The 17,095-nt window shown below is 40.4% G+C and overlaps 1 protein-coding gene across 1 annotated transcript; it reads left to right on the top strand.

The window, feature by feature from the left end:
- Positions 1-9,943: 9,943 nt before the first annotated feature.
- LOC112252788 (lysophosphatidylserine lipase ABHD12) lies at positions 9,944-15,937 on the top strand. The gene is made up of 13 exons (XM_024424394.2): positions 9,944-10,175; positions 12,121-12,248; positions 12,340-12,445; positions 12,639-12,758; positions 12,841-12,871; positions 12,950-12,995; positions 13,324-13,453; positions 14,191-14,228; positions 14,392-14,471; positions 14,570-14,652; positions 14,890-14,968; positions 15,156-15,280; positions 15,397-15,937. The coding sequence occupies exons 1-13, from the start codon at positions 10,051-10,053 to the stop codon at positions 15,422-15,424; spliced, it is 1,119 nt and encodes a 372-aa protein (XP_024280162.1). The 5' UTR covers positions 9,944-10,050; the 3' UTR covers positions 15,425-15,937.
- The last annotated feature ends 1,158 nt before the right edge of the window (positions 15,938-17,095 follow it).

Here is a 17,095-nt window from a genome sequence, read left to right as displayed (position 1 = left end):
CATTCAGAGACTTGTCCCGAAGCCACTCCTGCATTGTCTTGGCTGTGTGCTTAGGGTTGTTGTCTTGTTGGAAGGTGAACCTTTGCCCCAGCAGGTTTTCATCAAGGATTCATCAACGTTCATCTTTCCCTTGATCCTGACTAGTCTCCCAGTCACTGTCGCTGAAAAACATCCCCACAGCATGATACTGCCACCCCCATACTCCACCGTAGGGTTTCCTTCAGACGTGACGCTTGGCATTCAGGCCAGAGAGTTCAATCTTGGTTTCATCAGACCAGCGAATCTTGTTTCTGAAGTGTGGCTTCCATCTGGCCACTCTACCATAAAGGCCTCATTGGTGGAGTGCTGCAGACATGGTTGTCCTTGAGGTAAGGTTCTCCCATCTCCACAGAGGAACTCTGGAGCTCTGTCAGAGTGACCATCGGGTTCTTGGCCACCTTCCTGACCAAGGCCCTTCCCCGATTGCTCAGTTTGGCCTGGGCTGCCAGGTCTAGGAAGAGTCTTGGTGGTTCCAAACTTCTTCAATTAAAGAATGATGGAGGCCACTGTGTTCTTGTGGAACTTCAATGCTGCAGACATTTTTTAGTACCCTTCCCCAGATCTGTGCCTCGATTACAGTCCTGTCTCGGAGCTCTACAGACAATTCCAATTAAGTTGTAGGCACATCTCAAGGATGATCAATGGAAACAGGATGCACCTGAGCTCAATTTCGAGTCTTATAGCAAATGGTCTGAATACTTACATAAATAAGGTATTTATGTTCTTTATTTTTAATACATTTGCAAAAAATTCTAAAAACCTATTTTCACTTTGTCATTATAGGGTATTGTGTATAGATTTACTGAATCAATTTTAGAGTAAGGCTGTAACGTAACAAAATGTGGAAAAAGGGAAGTAGTCTGAATACTTTCCGAATGCACTGTAAGTGAAAGTACCATATTAGTAGCATTGTATGAATGAAAATACCATAGTAGTACCGTGGTACATTTTTGTAAGGGAGTGATGACGTAGTGCACATAAAATACATTTTGAGGTTAAGTTCCCATGTACCTGAATAGACAATGCAATTTACATTAGTTTCCATTGCATTTTAAACTCTAGCCAACAGAGCGCATATAGGCTACATCTGCGCACTGTTGGATAGAGTGCACGTATAGTCTACAAAATTATATTATTATGGACTAAAAAGAGAGATTGAATAAATAAAAATAATTGCCAGCCAAACAGTGATCATCATGTCACCAGAAAAATGTTGCGTTCCAAAAAACTGGGATACTTCCAACTTCAGTGCTTTTAAGACAACTGGGAACTTGCAAAAAAACTAGTTCCGACTGGGAAAAATCTTTCTGAATGGTCACCCAACTCGAAATTCCAAGTCGGAAACTCTGGCATCTTTCTAGAGCTCTGACTTTCCTACGTGAAGATCACTGATGTCATGATTTGACCTTGTTTTTCTCCAGAGTTCCCAGTTGAATACAGCATTAGACCCTCAATATTTGTTGGAAAGGAGCATCACCTTGCACTTTCACCATCCTGTGAAGTTCCTAACTTATTTCATCTGTAGCCTAATAAACTGCATGGTTTCCAACGAGGCATAGTGGTACCAGACAACATGTCATCACGTCACTTCAAGTTTACTTAGATATGATAATGTTATATCAATATTTGTGGATAAAAGCGTTTACCACCCACACAAAAACATCCTACAGTACCTTGTCTAGCATATCTTGTTTTGTGGACATTTGGAAAATGTCATGATATTTTTATATCCGACATGTACTTTTACTGGCATAAAAAGGTTACGGTAGTAGTAAAAAAAACTGGTTACGGTAGTAGTAAATCATAGACATAGGCCTAAACCCAACATTATACACTGAGTGTACAAAACATTAGCAACACCTTCCCTGCATGCACCCGGCCCACCACAAGGAGTTGCTTGCTAGAGCACAATGAGCCAAGTAAAGCCCCTCCGGCCAAACCCGGACAATTGTGCGCCGTCCTATGGGACTCCGTCACGGCCAGTTGTGACACAGCCTGGGATCAAACCCCTGGCTGTAGTGACGCCGCAAATGAGCAATGCACTGCCTTAGACTGCTGCTGATTTGGAAGGGATCAGTGGCTAACTGCAAGCTTTGCAAAGCAATCACTAGCCTGCTATTCAGTGGAGAGGGCGTGTGGTCCAAGTCTGGGTTTAAGGGTCTCTTTCCCAAGCTTAAAAGGATAAACATTTACTCGCAACACACAATGGGCAAGATAATTCCAAGTTGGGAATTCGGGCCTCTTTCTAGAGCTCTGACCTGAAGATCCATGACCTCATGATTAAAACTTGTTTTTTTCGAGTTCCCAGTTGTCTTGAGAGCACCATAAATCCAGAGAATTCCAGACTTTGATGACCGCCGCGCCACCTTCCTATTCAAATGTGCAAAGCACAACAAACTAGAAAAATGTATTGTATGCTGCTGCTGCTGCATAAATTATGTAATATGCCAGGGAGATATGTATACAGTAGCGTAGAAAGTAATACTAAGTGTATGTTGTGTAGTAAACTGTTAGTGTTCCTCTCACCATAACAATTTTGTCCCTTTCCCCCTCATAACTTAGCCTACTGTCCTGACTTAGTGGTGCACATGTAGCCTATAGGCTGTTTTAGAGAAATTGAATCATTGAATGTAAGTGCTTTTCTTGTCTGCTTATATGCCCCCTTTTTCTATCCTACGGTTCTGACTTGGTGTACAGAGAGAATACTATAAGAATGGCCCATGTTCTGAATTCTGTCACTGTACATTTCAAAAGTTCTGAACAAATTGTTATATTGACTACGTCCATCCTAGCTCACTCATTAATGTCTTAATCAACATTGTGGATTGCCTCTGATCCACTCATTGTTCCCTTATACCATAGTTTGTACATTAGAAACCACATTTGTTTAAGCAAGTCAGCCATATCAGCTGTGTTTTTTTAAGCAGTAAAGGAGGCTGAACTGTTTTGCTGCCAGACAAGGCTCCGCTGATAGCCAGGTGTAGCGGTGGTAAGGATTCACTCCATGGAGCTGAAAAGAAAGCTCTGCTGTTGGGACAGCTGTATGTAGGCTCTAACAGTTTGTAGGCACCTTTTGTCACTGTTACAGTGCAATTAAGTGCAATTATTATTTAGTGTTGTGTAGTGGCTTTGCTGGCATGCAACCAACAGTAATAGCTAGCTAGTGATATTACTGTCATATCAGTGGCATAACTGTTAACCGTCATGGTAGGATAATATCAACAGAACAGTTTTTACAACATGTTGCCATGCAAGGCAAATTTTTGCTTGTAGTTTTTTTCTTCACAGATTAGCATGGTGTTGGTGGGCTCTTACACAAGGTATGTCATGTAACAGTTTTTTTTTTGCGCAACTGATGTTAAAACATAAAATACATTATAAACACTAAATATCCACTGGGGGGGTTATCTTTCCTTTTCAGGACGACCCGATACGTATGTAGATATGATACAAGAACGATACATGTTTATATGGGGGAAAAAACATTGGTTATACTTGGCTTTTATAAACATCCTTAGACTGCACTGGAGAGAACCTGTCAGTCAAGCTCAGAGGTTTGTTTGTATGCAGAAGATAGTAATTATTTAATGCAGTATAGTAAATTCTGATTAAGGGCCTACTTATGGTTGTTTTAACTTTAACTGTCTACATCCAACATGTATGTTATTGTGTGTCACTCACTGTGAATACACTGTGTTGTTACCCGATGGAAAAGACTGCTTCCTGACTTTTGTGGCCCATGCACTGGGGAAGGCTTGTGTTCAGGGACACAGTGGTAAGCAAGGCTGCATTCAATATGTGTTTCTCCTGCATTGATGATTGTCAACTGCTGCACTTGTCCATTCATCAAAAGAGCTACATAATTTTGTGTCTCTTTCTGCAGGGTTAGTGTTTGAGGTACTGGCACCTCGCTTCTCCTCCTGCACTCACTCAGACATGGTGTGGCAGATTGTGTGCTGGAAGCTTCTGGAGAAGGTCCTGGAGTGCTGGCTGGAGAGTGTGATCACTGGGCAGGTGCAGGCTGTCAACAGGTAAGGGAAGGGGATGGGTAGATGTTATAAAAAGGTGTCAAACTGTCTGCGTCTTTGTCCAATCTCTTTCTCTCATAATGTAAAAGTGTTATTTTTCCTCTAGGCCCAACAGAGGTCCAGGATCATGGGGAACCTGGTGTTGAAGGACAAAAAGGCACGGTTTGTCATCACCCAATCCACTCTGGAGCAGCAGCTGTATGTGAGACGGGCTCTGCTGCTGTGTGTACAGGGCTACAGGAGCTACGCTCGGATACACTACGACACAGTACTGTGTCACACGATCAAAGCTGTTCACATTATTTCTGACCTGTCCACCTCCGGGTTGTGTTCATTTGAGAAATGAACAACAACAAAAATCCTTAACATTTTGTTATGGGAAGTGTCCATGTAGTTCCGTCTTGTTGAAGACTATTTTCTCCTGTTTGGTGCTTCATGATCACGACCCTTCTATCCTTTCCTCTGTCAGAACTGCTACAGTTCATGCTGGGAGAGATGCAGAGCCACCTGGATAGCAGCGTAGTGCATGTGAGGGGCATGGTGGTGGGGGAGTGTCTCCACTCCTGCATGGACCTCAATGGAGCCAAGCTGAAATTCGAGGTTCAGTGTGGCACCTTACCCAAGGTTTTGGGTGCATCTCAATAGTCTGAAGTGGCTCACTGTCATTCTGTTCTGTTCTCTGCTCATATTCATCTGAATGAACTGGACGGGTGAAAACAAATACCCAAATGAGATAGAGGAAGCCACTGTAGACTGTTGAGGTGCACCCCTACAGTAGGCTATGGCTGCCTTGTTATGAGTCCTGTGTAGGACACAGGGAAGGGTGTGTGTTCAGTGTTTCTTTCCCTCAGGATGAGGAGACAAAAGGAGCTGCTCTCAAGTATGATCACTGGCTGATGAAGAAACGGAGCCGCTTGATGACAGATTGGGCAGACTGTATCCGCTCAGGTTGTACCATCCCAGGCTGCTTCACTGGCCCAAAAATCAGGAGCTGACCCAGATTCAGAGCTGGATAGATAAGAGATAGCATTATCATACTCAAACCCCTAACACTCTGTAATACCTCTTGTTACGCACTACATGTATTAACATGATGTTGTCTATGAGACTGAAGCTTTAGATTCCCATTCAAATCACTACAACCTATTTAATCTTCCCGTGGGCAATTAAGAAGGCATGGTATAGAGCTCGCCAGTTTGTAATCTTAAAAAACTGAAATAATTTACCTCTGGTTTGTTCAGTCATTTCTATTGGGAAAGAAGATTATTTTGGGATAAATGCTGAAAATGAGGTCTGAGGTTAACACAGGTTTAGGAGATCTTATGTGTTTTGTTATACGAGATAATGTCAATCAGTTAACATGACCTTTATGAATTATGACGCCTTTATGTGCATTTTATGATTACAAAAACACGGATGAATTCTATCTCATAGAACAAAACATACAAAATCTCCCAAACATTTGTTTACCATAGACTTTATTTTCAGTGTTAGTGCCTACAAAAGATGCCATTTCTCTCTGTAGTAGTGTTGTATTAACTAGGCTCTATGTCCCTGTCCTGTGTGTGTATGAACCAGTGATGATTCGCTCACCCCTACTGACCAGGAGATGAGCCAAGCCACCCCACCTCGCTTCCTCCGAGACCTCTTGATGGTAAAATACAGTATATATAGTAGGTCTCTCCATGGATGGGAGATGGACATTTTAGCTTATCAATGCTCTCTTTATTTAACTGACTTGTCGAATGACTGATTCTTCCATCCCTCTATCTCTTCCCAGCCTTTATCTCCTCTGAGGACCCAGTGAGGTTGGAGCTCAATCAGAGAGCTGTTGAGGTACTGGTTAGGAAGAACACTTCTACAGACAGTGAGGTGAGAGGTCACATGGTTTAGATGATAAATATTTGTCACCATAGTGGTTCATCTCTGGCTGTATGAAAGTGTATTTCCCCTCAGGCACACACATTTTTCTTTGTTTTTATCAAAGTAATTTGTGTAGAATGTACATTTCCCCACTCATTCACCATATCTCTTTACATTGCTTATGCATATTCGGAAGCCTGATTGCATCCAGACTACATTACCGGTCAAAAGTTTTAGAACACCTACTCATTCAAAGGTTGTTCTTTATTTTTACTGTTTTCTACATTGTAGAATAATAGTGAAGACATCAAAACTACGAAATAACACATATGGAATCATGTACTAACCAAAAAAGTGTAGCCCTTTGCCTTGACAGCTTTACACACTCTTAGCATTCACTCAACCAGCTTCATGAGGTAGTCACCTGGAATGCGTTTCAATTAACAGGTGTGCCTTCTTAAAAGTTAATTTGTGGAATTTCTTTCCTTCTTAATGTGTTTGAGCCAATCAGTTGTGTTGTGACATTATACAGAAGATAGCCCTATTTGGTAAAAGACCAAGTCCATATTTCGGCAAGAACAGCTCAAATAAGCAAAGAGAAATGACAGTCCATCATTACTTTAAGACTTGAAGGTCAGTCAATACGGAACATTTCAAGAACGTTTATTCAAGTTCAAAATATACATGTTTATTTCTGTGTTACAGGGGCAGTCAAGAAATGGAATGGCAAGGCCACAGAATATGACATACACATACCACCCCGTGCATGCTCCTAGAAGAAGAGTGTGGTGTGGTGTTTACCCAGTGGTGTAAAGTACTTAAGTAAGTACTACTTAAGCAATTTTTTGCGGTATCTGTACTTTACTATTTATATTTTTGACTACTTTTACTTCACCAATATTCCGAAAGAAAATTGTGATTTTTAATTCATACATTTTCCCTGACACCCAAAAGTATTAGTTACATTTTGAATGCTCAGGACAGGAAAATGGTCCCATTCACGCACTTATCAATAGAACATCCCTGGCCATCTCTACTGCCTCTGATCTGATGGACTCACTAAACACAAATGCTTCATTTATAAATGATGTCTGAGTGTTGGAGTATGCACCTGGCTATCTGTAAGTAAATTTGAAAAAAAAAAAGAAAGAAAACGGTGCTATCTGGTTTGCTTAATTTAAGGAATTTGAATTGATTTATACTTTCACTTTTGACACTTAAGTATATTCAAAACCAAATACTTTTAGGATTTTAATCAAGTAGTATTTTACTGGATGACTTTCACTTGAGTCATTTTCTATTTAGGCATCATTACTTTTACTGAAGTATGACAATTGGGTACTTTTTCCACCACTGTGTTTACCACACCACCACGCCTCAGCAGGCTTGAAAAGTGGGATTGATCTGTTGGTCTTTGTTTGATCCAATTGTTTCAGTTTCCAGTAGTTAAATCCTTTGACGTGTTGTTGATTTTTCTTAAAAAATGCACTGGATTGGTTGAAAGGCAATACTAAACTTACACTGACTGTACAAAACAATAAGCACACCTTCCTAATATTGAGTTGCACCCCTATTTTTGCCCTCAGAACAGCCTCAATTCGTAGGGGCATGGACTCTACAAGGTGTCGAAAGCGTTTCACAGGGCTGCTGGCCCATGTTTATACCAATGCTTCCCACAGTTGTGTCAAGTTGGCTGGATGTCCTTTGGGTGGTGGACCATTTTTGATGCACTCGGGGAAACTGAAAAACCCAGCAGTGTTGCAGTTCTTCACACAAACCAGTGCACCTGGCACCTACTACCATATCACATTCAAATGCACTTAAATCACCCTCTGAATGGTACATACACAATCCATGTCTCAAGGCTTAAAAAGTCCTTCTTTAACCCGTTTACACCCCCCATCTACACTGATCAAAGTGGATTTAACAGGTAACATCAATAAGGGATCATAGCTTTCACCTGGATTTACTTGGCCAGTCTGTCATAGAACGAGCAGGTGTTCCTAATGTTTTGTACACTCAGTGTACACCATTGTACATCGAAGCACAGTGGATCTCAAAGCTGTATTGCTGTGATCATAAAACATGAAAACACATACCAATATCAAATTCCTTATTCATAAAGGCCTACGCTGTAGGTATCCTACTGAATTGTATATGTTCCATGTGAAAAGATCCCTCTTACAGGTATTATATGTCCCCATTGTATACACTGAAGTATGCCTTTGTGCGTTGGGATTGGGTTCTATGAAAGACTGTTATCCTTATGATTGCCAAACATATTTCTAATTTGTAAATTCATAAAGGAAAGCATTATTTCATGGCCGGGAAGCATTATTTCATGGCTTGTACAGTCGTGGCCAAAAGTTTTGAGAATGACACAAATATTAATTTTCACAAAGTTTGCTGCTTCAGTGTCTTTAGATATTTTTGTCAGATGTTACTATGGAATACTGAAGTATAATTACAAGCCTTTCACAAGTGTCAAAGGCTTTTATTGACAATTATATGAAGTTGATGCAAAGAGTCAATATTTGCAGTGTTGACTCTTCTTTTTCAAGACATCTGCAATCCGCCATGGCTGCTGTCAATTAACTTCTGGGCCGCATCCTGACTGATGGCAGCCCATTCTTGCATAATCAATACTTGGGGTTTGTCAGAATTTGCGGGGTTTTGTTTGTCCACCCGCCTCTTGAGGATTGACCACAAGTTCTCAATGGGATTAGGGTCTGGGGAGTTTCTGGCCATGGACCCAAAATATTGATGTTTTGCTCCCCGAGCCACTTAATTATCACTTTTGCCTAGAACAAAATAGACAAAATCTCCCAAACCATTGTTTACCATAGACTTTCCATCATCCTGGAAAAGGCATTGTTCATCACCAAACTGTTCCTGGATGGTTGGGAGAATTTGCACTCGGAGGATGTGTTGGTATTCTTCATTCTTTATTTATGGCTGTGTTCTTAGGCAAAATTGTGAGTGAGCCCACTCCCTTGGCTGAGAAGCAACCCCACACATGGTCTCAGGATGCTTTACTGTTGGCATGACACAGGACTGATAGTGGCACTCACCTTGTCTTCTCCGGACAAGCTTTTTTCCAGAAACAATCGGAAAGGGGATTCATCAGAGAAAATTACTTTACCCCAGTCCTCAGCAGTCCAATCCCTGTACCTTTTGCAGAATATCAGTCTGTCCCTGATGTTTTTCCAGGAGAGAAGTGGCTTCTTTGTTGCCCTTCTTGACACCAGGCCATCCTCCAAAAGTCTTTGCCTCAGATGCACTCACACCTGCCTGCTGCCATTCCTGAGCAAGCTCTGTACTGGTGGTGCCCCAATCCCGCAGCTGAATCAACTTTAGGAGACAGTCCTGGTGCTTGCTGGACATTCTTGGGCACCCTGAAGCCTTCTTCACAACAATTGAACGGCTCTCCTTGAAGTTCTTGATGATCTGATAAATGTTGATTTAGGTGCAATCTTACTGAAGGCAATATCCTTGCTTGTGAAGCCCTTTTTGTGCAAAACAATGATGACGGCACGTGTTTCCTTTTAGGTAACCATGGTTGACAGAGGAAGAACAATGATTCCAAGCACCACCCTCCTTTTGAAGCTTCCAGTCTGTTATTCGAACTCAATCAGCATGACAGAGTGATCTCCAGCCTTGTCCTCGTCAACACTCATACCTGTGTTAACGAGAGAATCACTGACATGATGTCAGCTGGTCCTTTTGTGGCAGGGCTGAAATGCAGTGGAAATGTTTTTGGGGGATTCAGTTCATTTGCATGGTAAAGAGGGACTTTGCAATTCATCTGATCACACTTCATAACATTCTGGAGTATATGCAAATTGCCATTCTACAAACTGAGGCAGCAGACTTTGTGAAAATGTATATTTGTGTCATTCTCAAAACTTTTGGCCACAACTGTACATACACAGGTAACTCTAGGTTACCTTAAACCTGCTTAACTCCTCCCTAATTTCCTTATCAACAGTGTGGGACTACTGGACTTTCACCCATAGAGCCTCGGCGGTAGACAAAAAAAGTACAAAAAGGTTGGCCATAAAGTAGTTAGTCACATAGCCTGGATGTCAATCTAGATCAGAACATAACAGCTGTATTACAGATGCAGAGGACTGGTGGCTCGGTTAGTAAACGTCTCAGGATGAGGAAGAGGACCGGTGACCATGATTCCGTGGAGCAGAAGACTGATGGAAATACAACTAAGGTGTCATTGAGTGCGCACCCGAGGTGAGTTGGTAGGCTGTGCCTCACACTAGCACTGCTTAAAATGATCATCCCGTCTAGTCTAGTCGAGACTAGAGTCAATGAGTCTAGAATAGTAAATAGGCCTACAGTTGAAGTTGGAAGTTTACATACACTTAGGTTGGAGTCATTTAAACTCGTTTCTCAACCGGTCCCCAAATTTCTTGTTAACAAACTATAGTTTTGGCAAGTCGGTTAGGACATCTACTTTGTGCATGACAAAGGTCATTTTTCCAACAAATGTTTACAGACAGATTATTTCACTCATAACTCACTGTATCACAATTCCAGTGGGTCAGAAGTTAACATACACTAAGTTGACTGTGCCTTTAAACAGCTTGGAAAATTCCAGAAAATGAGGTCATGGCTTTAGAAGCTTCTGATAGGCTAATTGACATCATTTGAGTCAATTGGAGGTGTACCTGTGGATGTATTTCAAGGCCTACCTTCAAACTCAGTGCCTCTTTGCTTGACATCATGGGAAAATCAAAAGAAATCAGCCAAGAGCTCAGCAAAATAATTGTAGACCTCCACAAGTCTGGTTCATCCTTGAGAGTAATTTCCAAACGCCTGAAGGTACCACGTTCATCTGTACAAACAATAGTATGCCAGTATAAACACACACCGCTCAGGAAGGAGACGCGTTCTGTCTCCAAGAGATGAACGTACTTTGGTGCGAAAAGTGCAAATCAATCCCAGAACAACAGCAAACGACCTTGTGAAGATGCTGGAGGAAACAGGTACTAAAGTATCTATATCCACAGTAAAACCAAGTCCTATATCGACATAACCTGAAAGGCCGCTCAGCAAGAAAGACGCCACTGCTCCAAAACCGCCATAAAAAAGCCAGACTACGGTTTGCAACTGCACATGGGGACAAAGATCATACTTTTTGGAGAAATGTCCTCTGATCTGATAAAACAAAAATGGAACTGTTTGGCCATAATGACCATCGTTATGTTTGGAGGAAAAGGAGGAGGTTTGCAAGCACCATCCCAACCGTGAAGCACGGGGGTGGAAGCATCATGTTGTGGTGGTGCTTTGCTGCAGGAGGGACTGGTGCACTTCACAAAATAGATAGCATCATGAGGATGGAAAATGATGTGGATATATTGAAGCAACATCTCAAGACATCAATCAGGAAGTTAAAGCTTTGTCGCAAATGGGTCTTCCAAATGGACAATGACCCCAAGCATACTTCCAAAGTTTTGGGACAATAAAGTCAAGGTATTGGAGTGGCCATCACAAAGCCCTGACCTCAATCCTATAGAACATTTGTGGGCAGAACTGAAAAAGAGTGTGCAAGCAAGGAAGCCTACAATCCTGACTCAGTTACACCAGCTCAGTCAGGAGGAATGGGCCCAAATTCACCCAACTTATTGTGGGAAGCTTGTGGAAGGCTACCCGAAACCTTTGACCAAATTTAAACAATTGAAAGGCAATGCTATCAAATACTATTTGAGTGCATGTAAACTTCTGACCCTCTGGGAATGTGATGAAAGAAATAAAAGCTGAAATAAATCATTCTCTCTACTATTATTCTGACATTTCACATTCTTAAAATAAAGTGGTGATCCTAACTGACCTAAGACAAAGAACTCTAACTAGGATTAAATGTCAGGAATTGTGAAAAACTGAGTTTACATGTATTTGGCTAAGGTGTATGTAAACTTCCGACTTCAACTGTATTATTGGCGTAAGATGCACTCCAATGGTAATATCCAGTAAGGTCAGCTGACAGCATGAAACAGTTGTCATTGTAATGTTTATGCTTTTTTTTCTTGAGTTTGGGGAAGTAATGATCCAATTTCTCTCTCAATTCAATTTAAATGTTTTTATTTAAGGGTTTTATTGGCATGGGAAACATATGTTAACATTGCCAAAGCAAGTGAAATAGATCTCTCTCCCTCTGTCTTTCTCTCTGTCTCAGACCTAGCCCCCATTTGTTGTGGTGGTTCAAAAGAGGTCTCCTGGCTGTATGTGTCATTTATGTTTCTGTGCCTTTCATGATGCCACTGTTTCCTGACATCATAAAGCACCTGGTTTATTCTCACAGAGGTGAGTGTAATCATGAGCATTATCCAAATTACTGGACAAATTAGGAATAATAACTCAGAGTAATTCGTATATATTCTCACCTTGTTTTTAGTCAGGGTCCCATTCTTCGTCGACCATAGCCAGCCAGCCGACCTGTCTCTTAACCACACAATGAACATGTACCTTACATCCGAACGAGGGATCTCATTGGGCGTATGGTGAGTAGGCTAACATAAACCCTTTCTCCAGGTTACATTGTGAGTTACGTTTAATGTAGACTACCTACCTTACATCTGAAGTACATTCTCTGCCACTGGACAGTGTAGATTTATAAAAGACTGCATTGAACTTTATACATCAAAGTCAGTATACAGTCCCTTACAAGTGTTGTCACTGTACAATATCTTCAAGGCACACAGTCCCTGAACGTCAGTGGAAAGAGGCACAGGGAAAGGACTTGGAATGGTACCAAGATTCTTTGGGAGCTGGAAATCCGATCATCATTTATCTCCATGGCAATGGAGGCACAAGGTAGCAAGAACAATGGATTGCTACACAATAATATTTCAAATGTTCTCACTTTGAATCTAAAAGTCCACATTATTTCAAACAGGGCAGCAAGTCACCGTGTGGGAGTAATAAATGTAAGTGACTGACAACTACAACAAAAGTTGCTTCATCATGGTGTGAATGATAAACTGGTAATTGGCCTTTGTCTACAGCTACTGAGTGCAATGGATTACCATGTTTTGGCTTTGGACTACAGAGGTTGGTTAAAATTTAATTATTTCTACTAGACGGTTGAAACATGTCATTACACATATCCTTGACAACCTGGCATTAGCCTCATTTTGTGGTGTGTTATTTCACCTTGCTGTATAGAGACTGATAACCAGCTCCCAATTCCAAATACTGTAGTAAAGTTCACCTTACCCTCTTGGGGTTGTTTTGCTACTGACTGCCCCCTTGTGGTAATTTACAAATCAGTATACAACTGCATCAAGTTTACCTCAGGCACAGACATGACGTGATAGGACTATACCTAGTCTAGTACATTTGCATACTGTACAGCCATTGATATAAGAAACTCTGACAGGTTTTGGGGACTCCACCGGAGAGCCCACTGAAGTTGGTATAACCACTGACACCCTCTACTTGTACCAGTGGGTAAAAGCCCGCAGTGGGAGCAGTCTGGTGGTATTATGGGGACACTCCCTTGGCACTGGGTGAGTGACCAGGTGGATGGTTCAGTCTGTAGAGAAAAGCGAGTGGAATTTATAACTTATGTCAATGCATAGTTGCACACAATTCTGCTTTTACTCAAACTATACACAGCGGTCTCTTAAATGAACAATGCTCAGATTTCAATTCAAATCAAATAACAGTTAAATCATATGACCACGATTAAAATCATGAAGAGCCTAACAGTCAAATAAAATGCACATCTCAGATGTAATGTAATTGAAGTGTAAGGCAAATTTCATAAAAGCAAAGGAAATCAAAAGTAATACTGCATCTGCATAAGCAGACACAATATTACCTTTATTAAATTTACATTGATTAACTTAAACTTTCCCTGTAATGCCTTTCTCTTACATTCCAGAGAGATGTGTATGTCAGTCCACTGGTAGGTATCTCATTATTTAAATGATGATTATGTTTAAAAGTAAGCATTGTTCATTCAAGAGACTGGACTGTGTTTAAAGTTTGATTCAACACTAACTTGTTTCATTTGTTGCTTGTTCCCCTTATACACAATACAGTATTTGTGATATTTATGTTGTGAGTTCAAGTTAGAGGATCTGTCACTATCACTACTTCTACTTAATCTACCCTCACTAATGGTTATGATTGAAATACTCAAATCAATGATTAGAAATATGACAGAACATTTTGACAGTTACTCTGATAGAGTATAAAACATGAGCAGTAAAATGCCATTTTCCCCCTCATCTTTGTACAGAGTGGCCACTAATACTGCAGTCAAACTAATTGAACATGGTAGGCTTGAATCCATTCAACTTTCGTATTTTATACCCTCTGGTTAAAGTACAATACACATGATCGGCATAATGACATTCATTTCATGAAAGTTTCTTGCGTGACTCATTATGGAAGCTGACTTGATATATTTACATGCTTAGAATATTTTTGCTTTTATCAGGGATTGTTGTTGATGGTGTGATCATTGAGGGAGCATACACCAACATTCGACAGAAGGGTGCTCATGATCCGTTTGGCTGGGTAAGATTCACATACCCTCCTCTCCATAGCGATACAGTACATCTTTAAACGCCATGATTTTGTATTCATTAATGTACTAAACTGCATTTTGTCTTCAGTTTTATTGGAAGTTCCCAGGTTTTGAGTACTTTTTCCTGGACACAATGGCAGAACACAATATAATCTTCCCTAATGACGAAAAGTAAGTATTTTTGATTTAGACTAAAACATTTTGTTGTAAATTTGTTTTGGTTCATGCAACTTTTCACCGTACTTGTCATCCTTTATTTTGATATCATAATACAGGTTTGCAATATGCGGTAACAAATCGAATCAAAATAACTGCTACACCCACTGCAACCAAAATGTGTTTCAGGAATTGTTCTGAGAGTTTGAGGTTGACTGTTCATGAAAGTGATGTTTCACCATGTCTCTACAGCTTGAAGAGGATGAGGAGTCCTCTTCTGATACTTCATGCAGAGGATGACCACGTAGTGCCTATCCACATGGCTCAGCAGGTGTGGCTTATACTTTTACTGTAACTAACAATAATTTATCTGTTGTCATCTGTCTATTTTATCACAGGCAACATGTGTGATATTATATGTATGGTTTGAATGACAATAGCAAGAAGGGTTCCTGGAAACATGATATACAGTTAAAAGGAAGTTTCCACCTCTCGTCCTTTGTTGTGTTCCTATCAAGCTGTATGAAATTGCACAGAGTGCCCAAAACTCAGAGAATCGAGTTAAGATGGTACCGTTCGCCAGATCCCTTGGGTACCTTCACAATGGATTGTACAAAGACCCTCACATGCCCAACATTATTGGGTGAGGAAATCCTGTCAACTCTTCAATTGCAATTTGAAAAAAAGGCAATTCCGATTCTATATCAATGTTTATTCTAACTATAAAACGTACACCTTTTTTCATCCATATCGTTACAGGGAATTTGTACATTCATTGCCCCCCTAATCCAGTGACCTATGCAGAAGAACCTTTGGACATCAACTGTTTCAACATTTCTAGAGAACTGCAAAACCTAGATGCACAGTTTGCATGTCTCTTTACCTTATGGCAAATCAGTAGGGTGGACTTCAATCACATGGTCCAATCATTGATCTAATATCAGATAGAAGTTACATTGCCAGTAATGTAAAAGCACTTACTTAGCTGAAAGGACTGAGAAAAAAAAGAGAATCTATGAGGTTCAGCTCTGGGTTTAGCACTTACTGAGATGTCCAATGCATTATTATCTAGCTATAGTCTTAGTCTATGAGCAAATTACAGAACTTTTGAGATGGAGGCAATGCATTGGTTTCCTTTCTATGAATTATAAATGTGAAAAATTATTATTAATCAATGTTTAAAGTGTTAAAGTGTTCAAGCTTAGGTGAATTCTTAGTAGTGATTACAGAAAAGTTACTGCTGTAAAAGCTTTTCTTCTTGGCAAGTATTACATTACAAATAAAATGTGATCAACTTCCATGAATCGTACATGTTCTTGTTGGATGTTTACATGACTGGTTACTAGTACGTCTGAGATAAAGACTAAAAGAGACAAATCACTACAGTGGAAGTGATACATACTGTATTTTATGATGATGTAATGAGATGTACCTAGAAATCCTAGTAGATACACTACCGTTCAAAAGTTTGGGGTCATTTAGAAATGTCCTTGTTTTTGAAAGCATCCCAGAGTCGCCTCTTCACTGTTGACATTGAGACGGGTGTTTTGCAGGTACTATTTAATGAAGCTGCCAGTTGAGGATTCGTGAGGCGTATGTTTCTCAAACTAGACATTCTAATGTACTTGTCCTCTTGCTCAGTTGTGCACCGGGGCCACACACTCCTCTTTCTATTCTGGTTAGAGCCAGTTTGCGCTGTTCTGTGAAGGGAGTAGTACACAGCGTTGTACAAGATCTTCAGTTTCTTGGCAATTTCACGCATGGAATAGCCTTAATTTCTCAGAACAAGTATAGAATGACGAGTTTCAGAAGAAAGGCCTTTGTTTCTGGTCACTTTGAGCCTGTAATCGAACCCACAAATGCTGATGCTCCAGATACTCAACTAGTCTAAAGAAGGCCAGTTTTATTGCTTCTTTAATCAGGACGACAGTTTTCAGCTGTGCTAACATAATTGCAAAAAGGTCTTCTAATGATCAATTAGCCTTTTCAAATTATAAACTTGGATTAGCTAACACAACATGTCATTGGAACACAGGAGTGATGGATGCTGCTAATGGGCCTATGTAGATATTCCATAAAAACTCTGCCATTTCCAGCTACACTAATCATTTACAACATTAACAATGTCTACACTATTTCTGATCAATTTTATGTTATTTTAATTGACAAAAAAAATGAGCTTTTCTTTAAAAAATAATGCATTTTCTAAGTGACTCCCAAACTGTTGAATGGTAGTGTATAATGATGATCTGTTCAATGAGTTGTCTCTGTAAAATGAGATATCAACAGTTTAGTCATACATGAGAAGTGGGCCAGGTTTCATGCCCCCAAAGGTGAGGCATTTCTAATACTTACAATCGGATGACGTGGCTGAAAGTTGCGGACAGCGTAGAAACCGGAGTTCCATTATTCAACGGATTGTTCACCGTCTTCGATTTGATTTGAGATTACAAGCCAT

This window comes from Oncorhynchus tshawytscha, linkage group LG01, assembly GCF_018296145.1.
Source record: "Oncorhynchus tshawytscha isolate Ot180627B linkage group LG01, Otsh_v2.0, whole genome shotgun sequence".
NCBI classification, from domain to species: domain Eukaryota; kingdom Metazoa; phylum Chordata; class Actinopteri; order Salmoniformes; family Salmonidae; genus Oncorhynchus; species Oncorhynchus tshawytscha.
This window is presented reverse-complemented; position numbering and strand designations above follow the sequence as displayed.

What these genes read in the sequence shown, in the direction of transcription:
- LOC112252788 (XM_024424394.2), top strand. Translation starts at nt 10,051, where the DNA reads ATGCAGAGGACTGGTGGCTCGGTTAGTAAACGTCTCAGGATGAGGAAG. An exon ending in GGGATCTCATTGGGCGTATG is followed by an intron (nt 12,446 to 12,638) that starts GTGAGTAGGCTA and finishes AATATCTTCAAG; the next exon opens with GCACACAGTCCCTGAACGTC. An exon ending in CTCATGATCCGTTTGGCTGG is followed by an intron (nt 14,472 to 14,569) that starts GTAAGATTCACA and finishes TTTTGTCTTCAG; the next exon opens with TTTTATTGGAAGTTCCCAGG.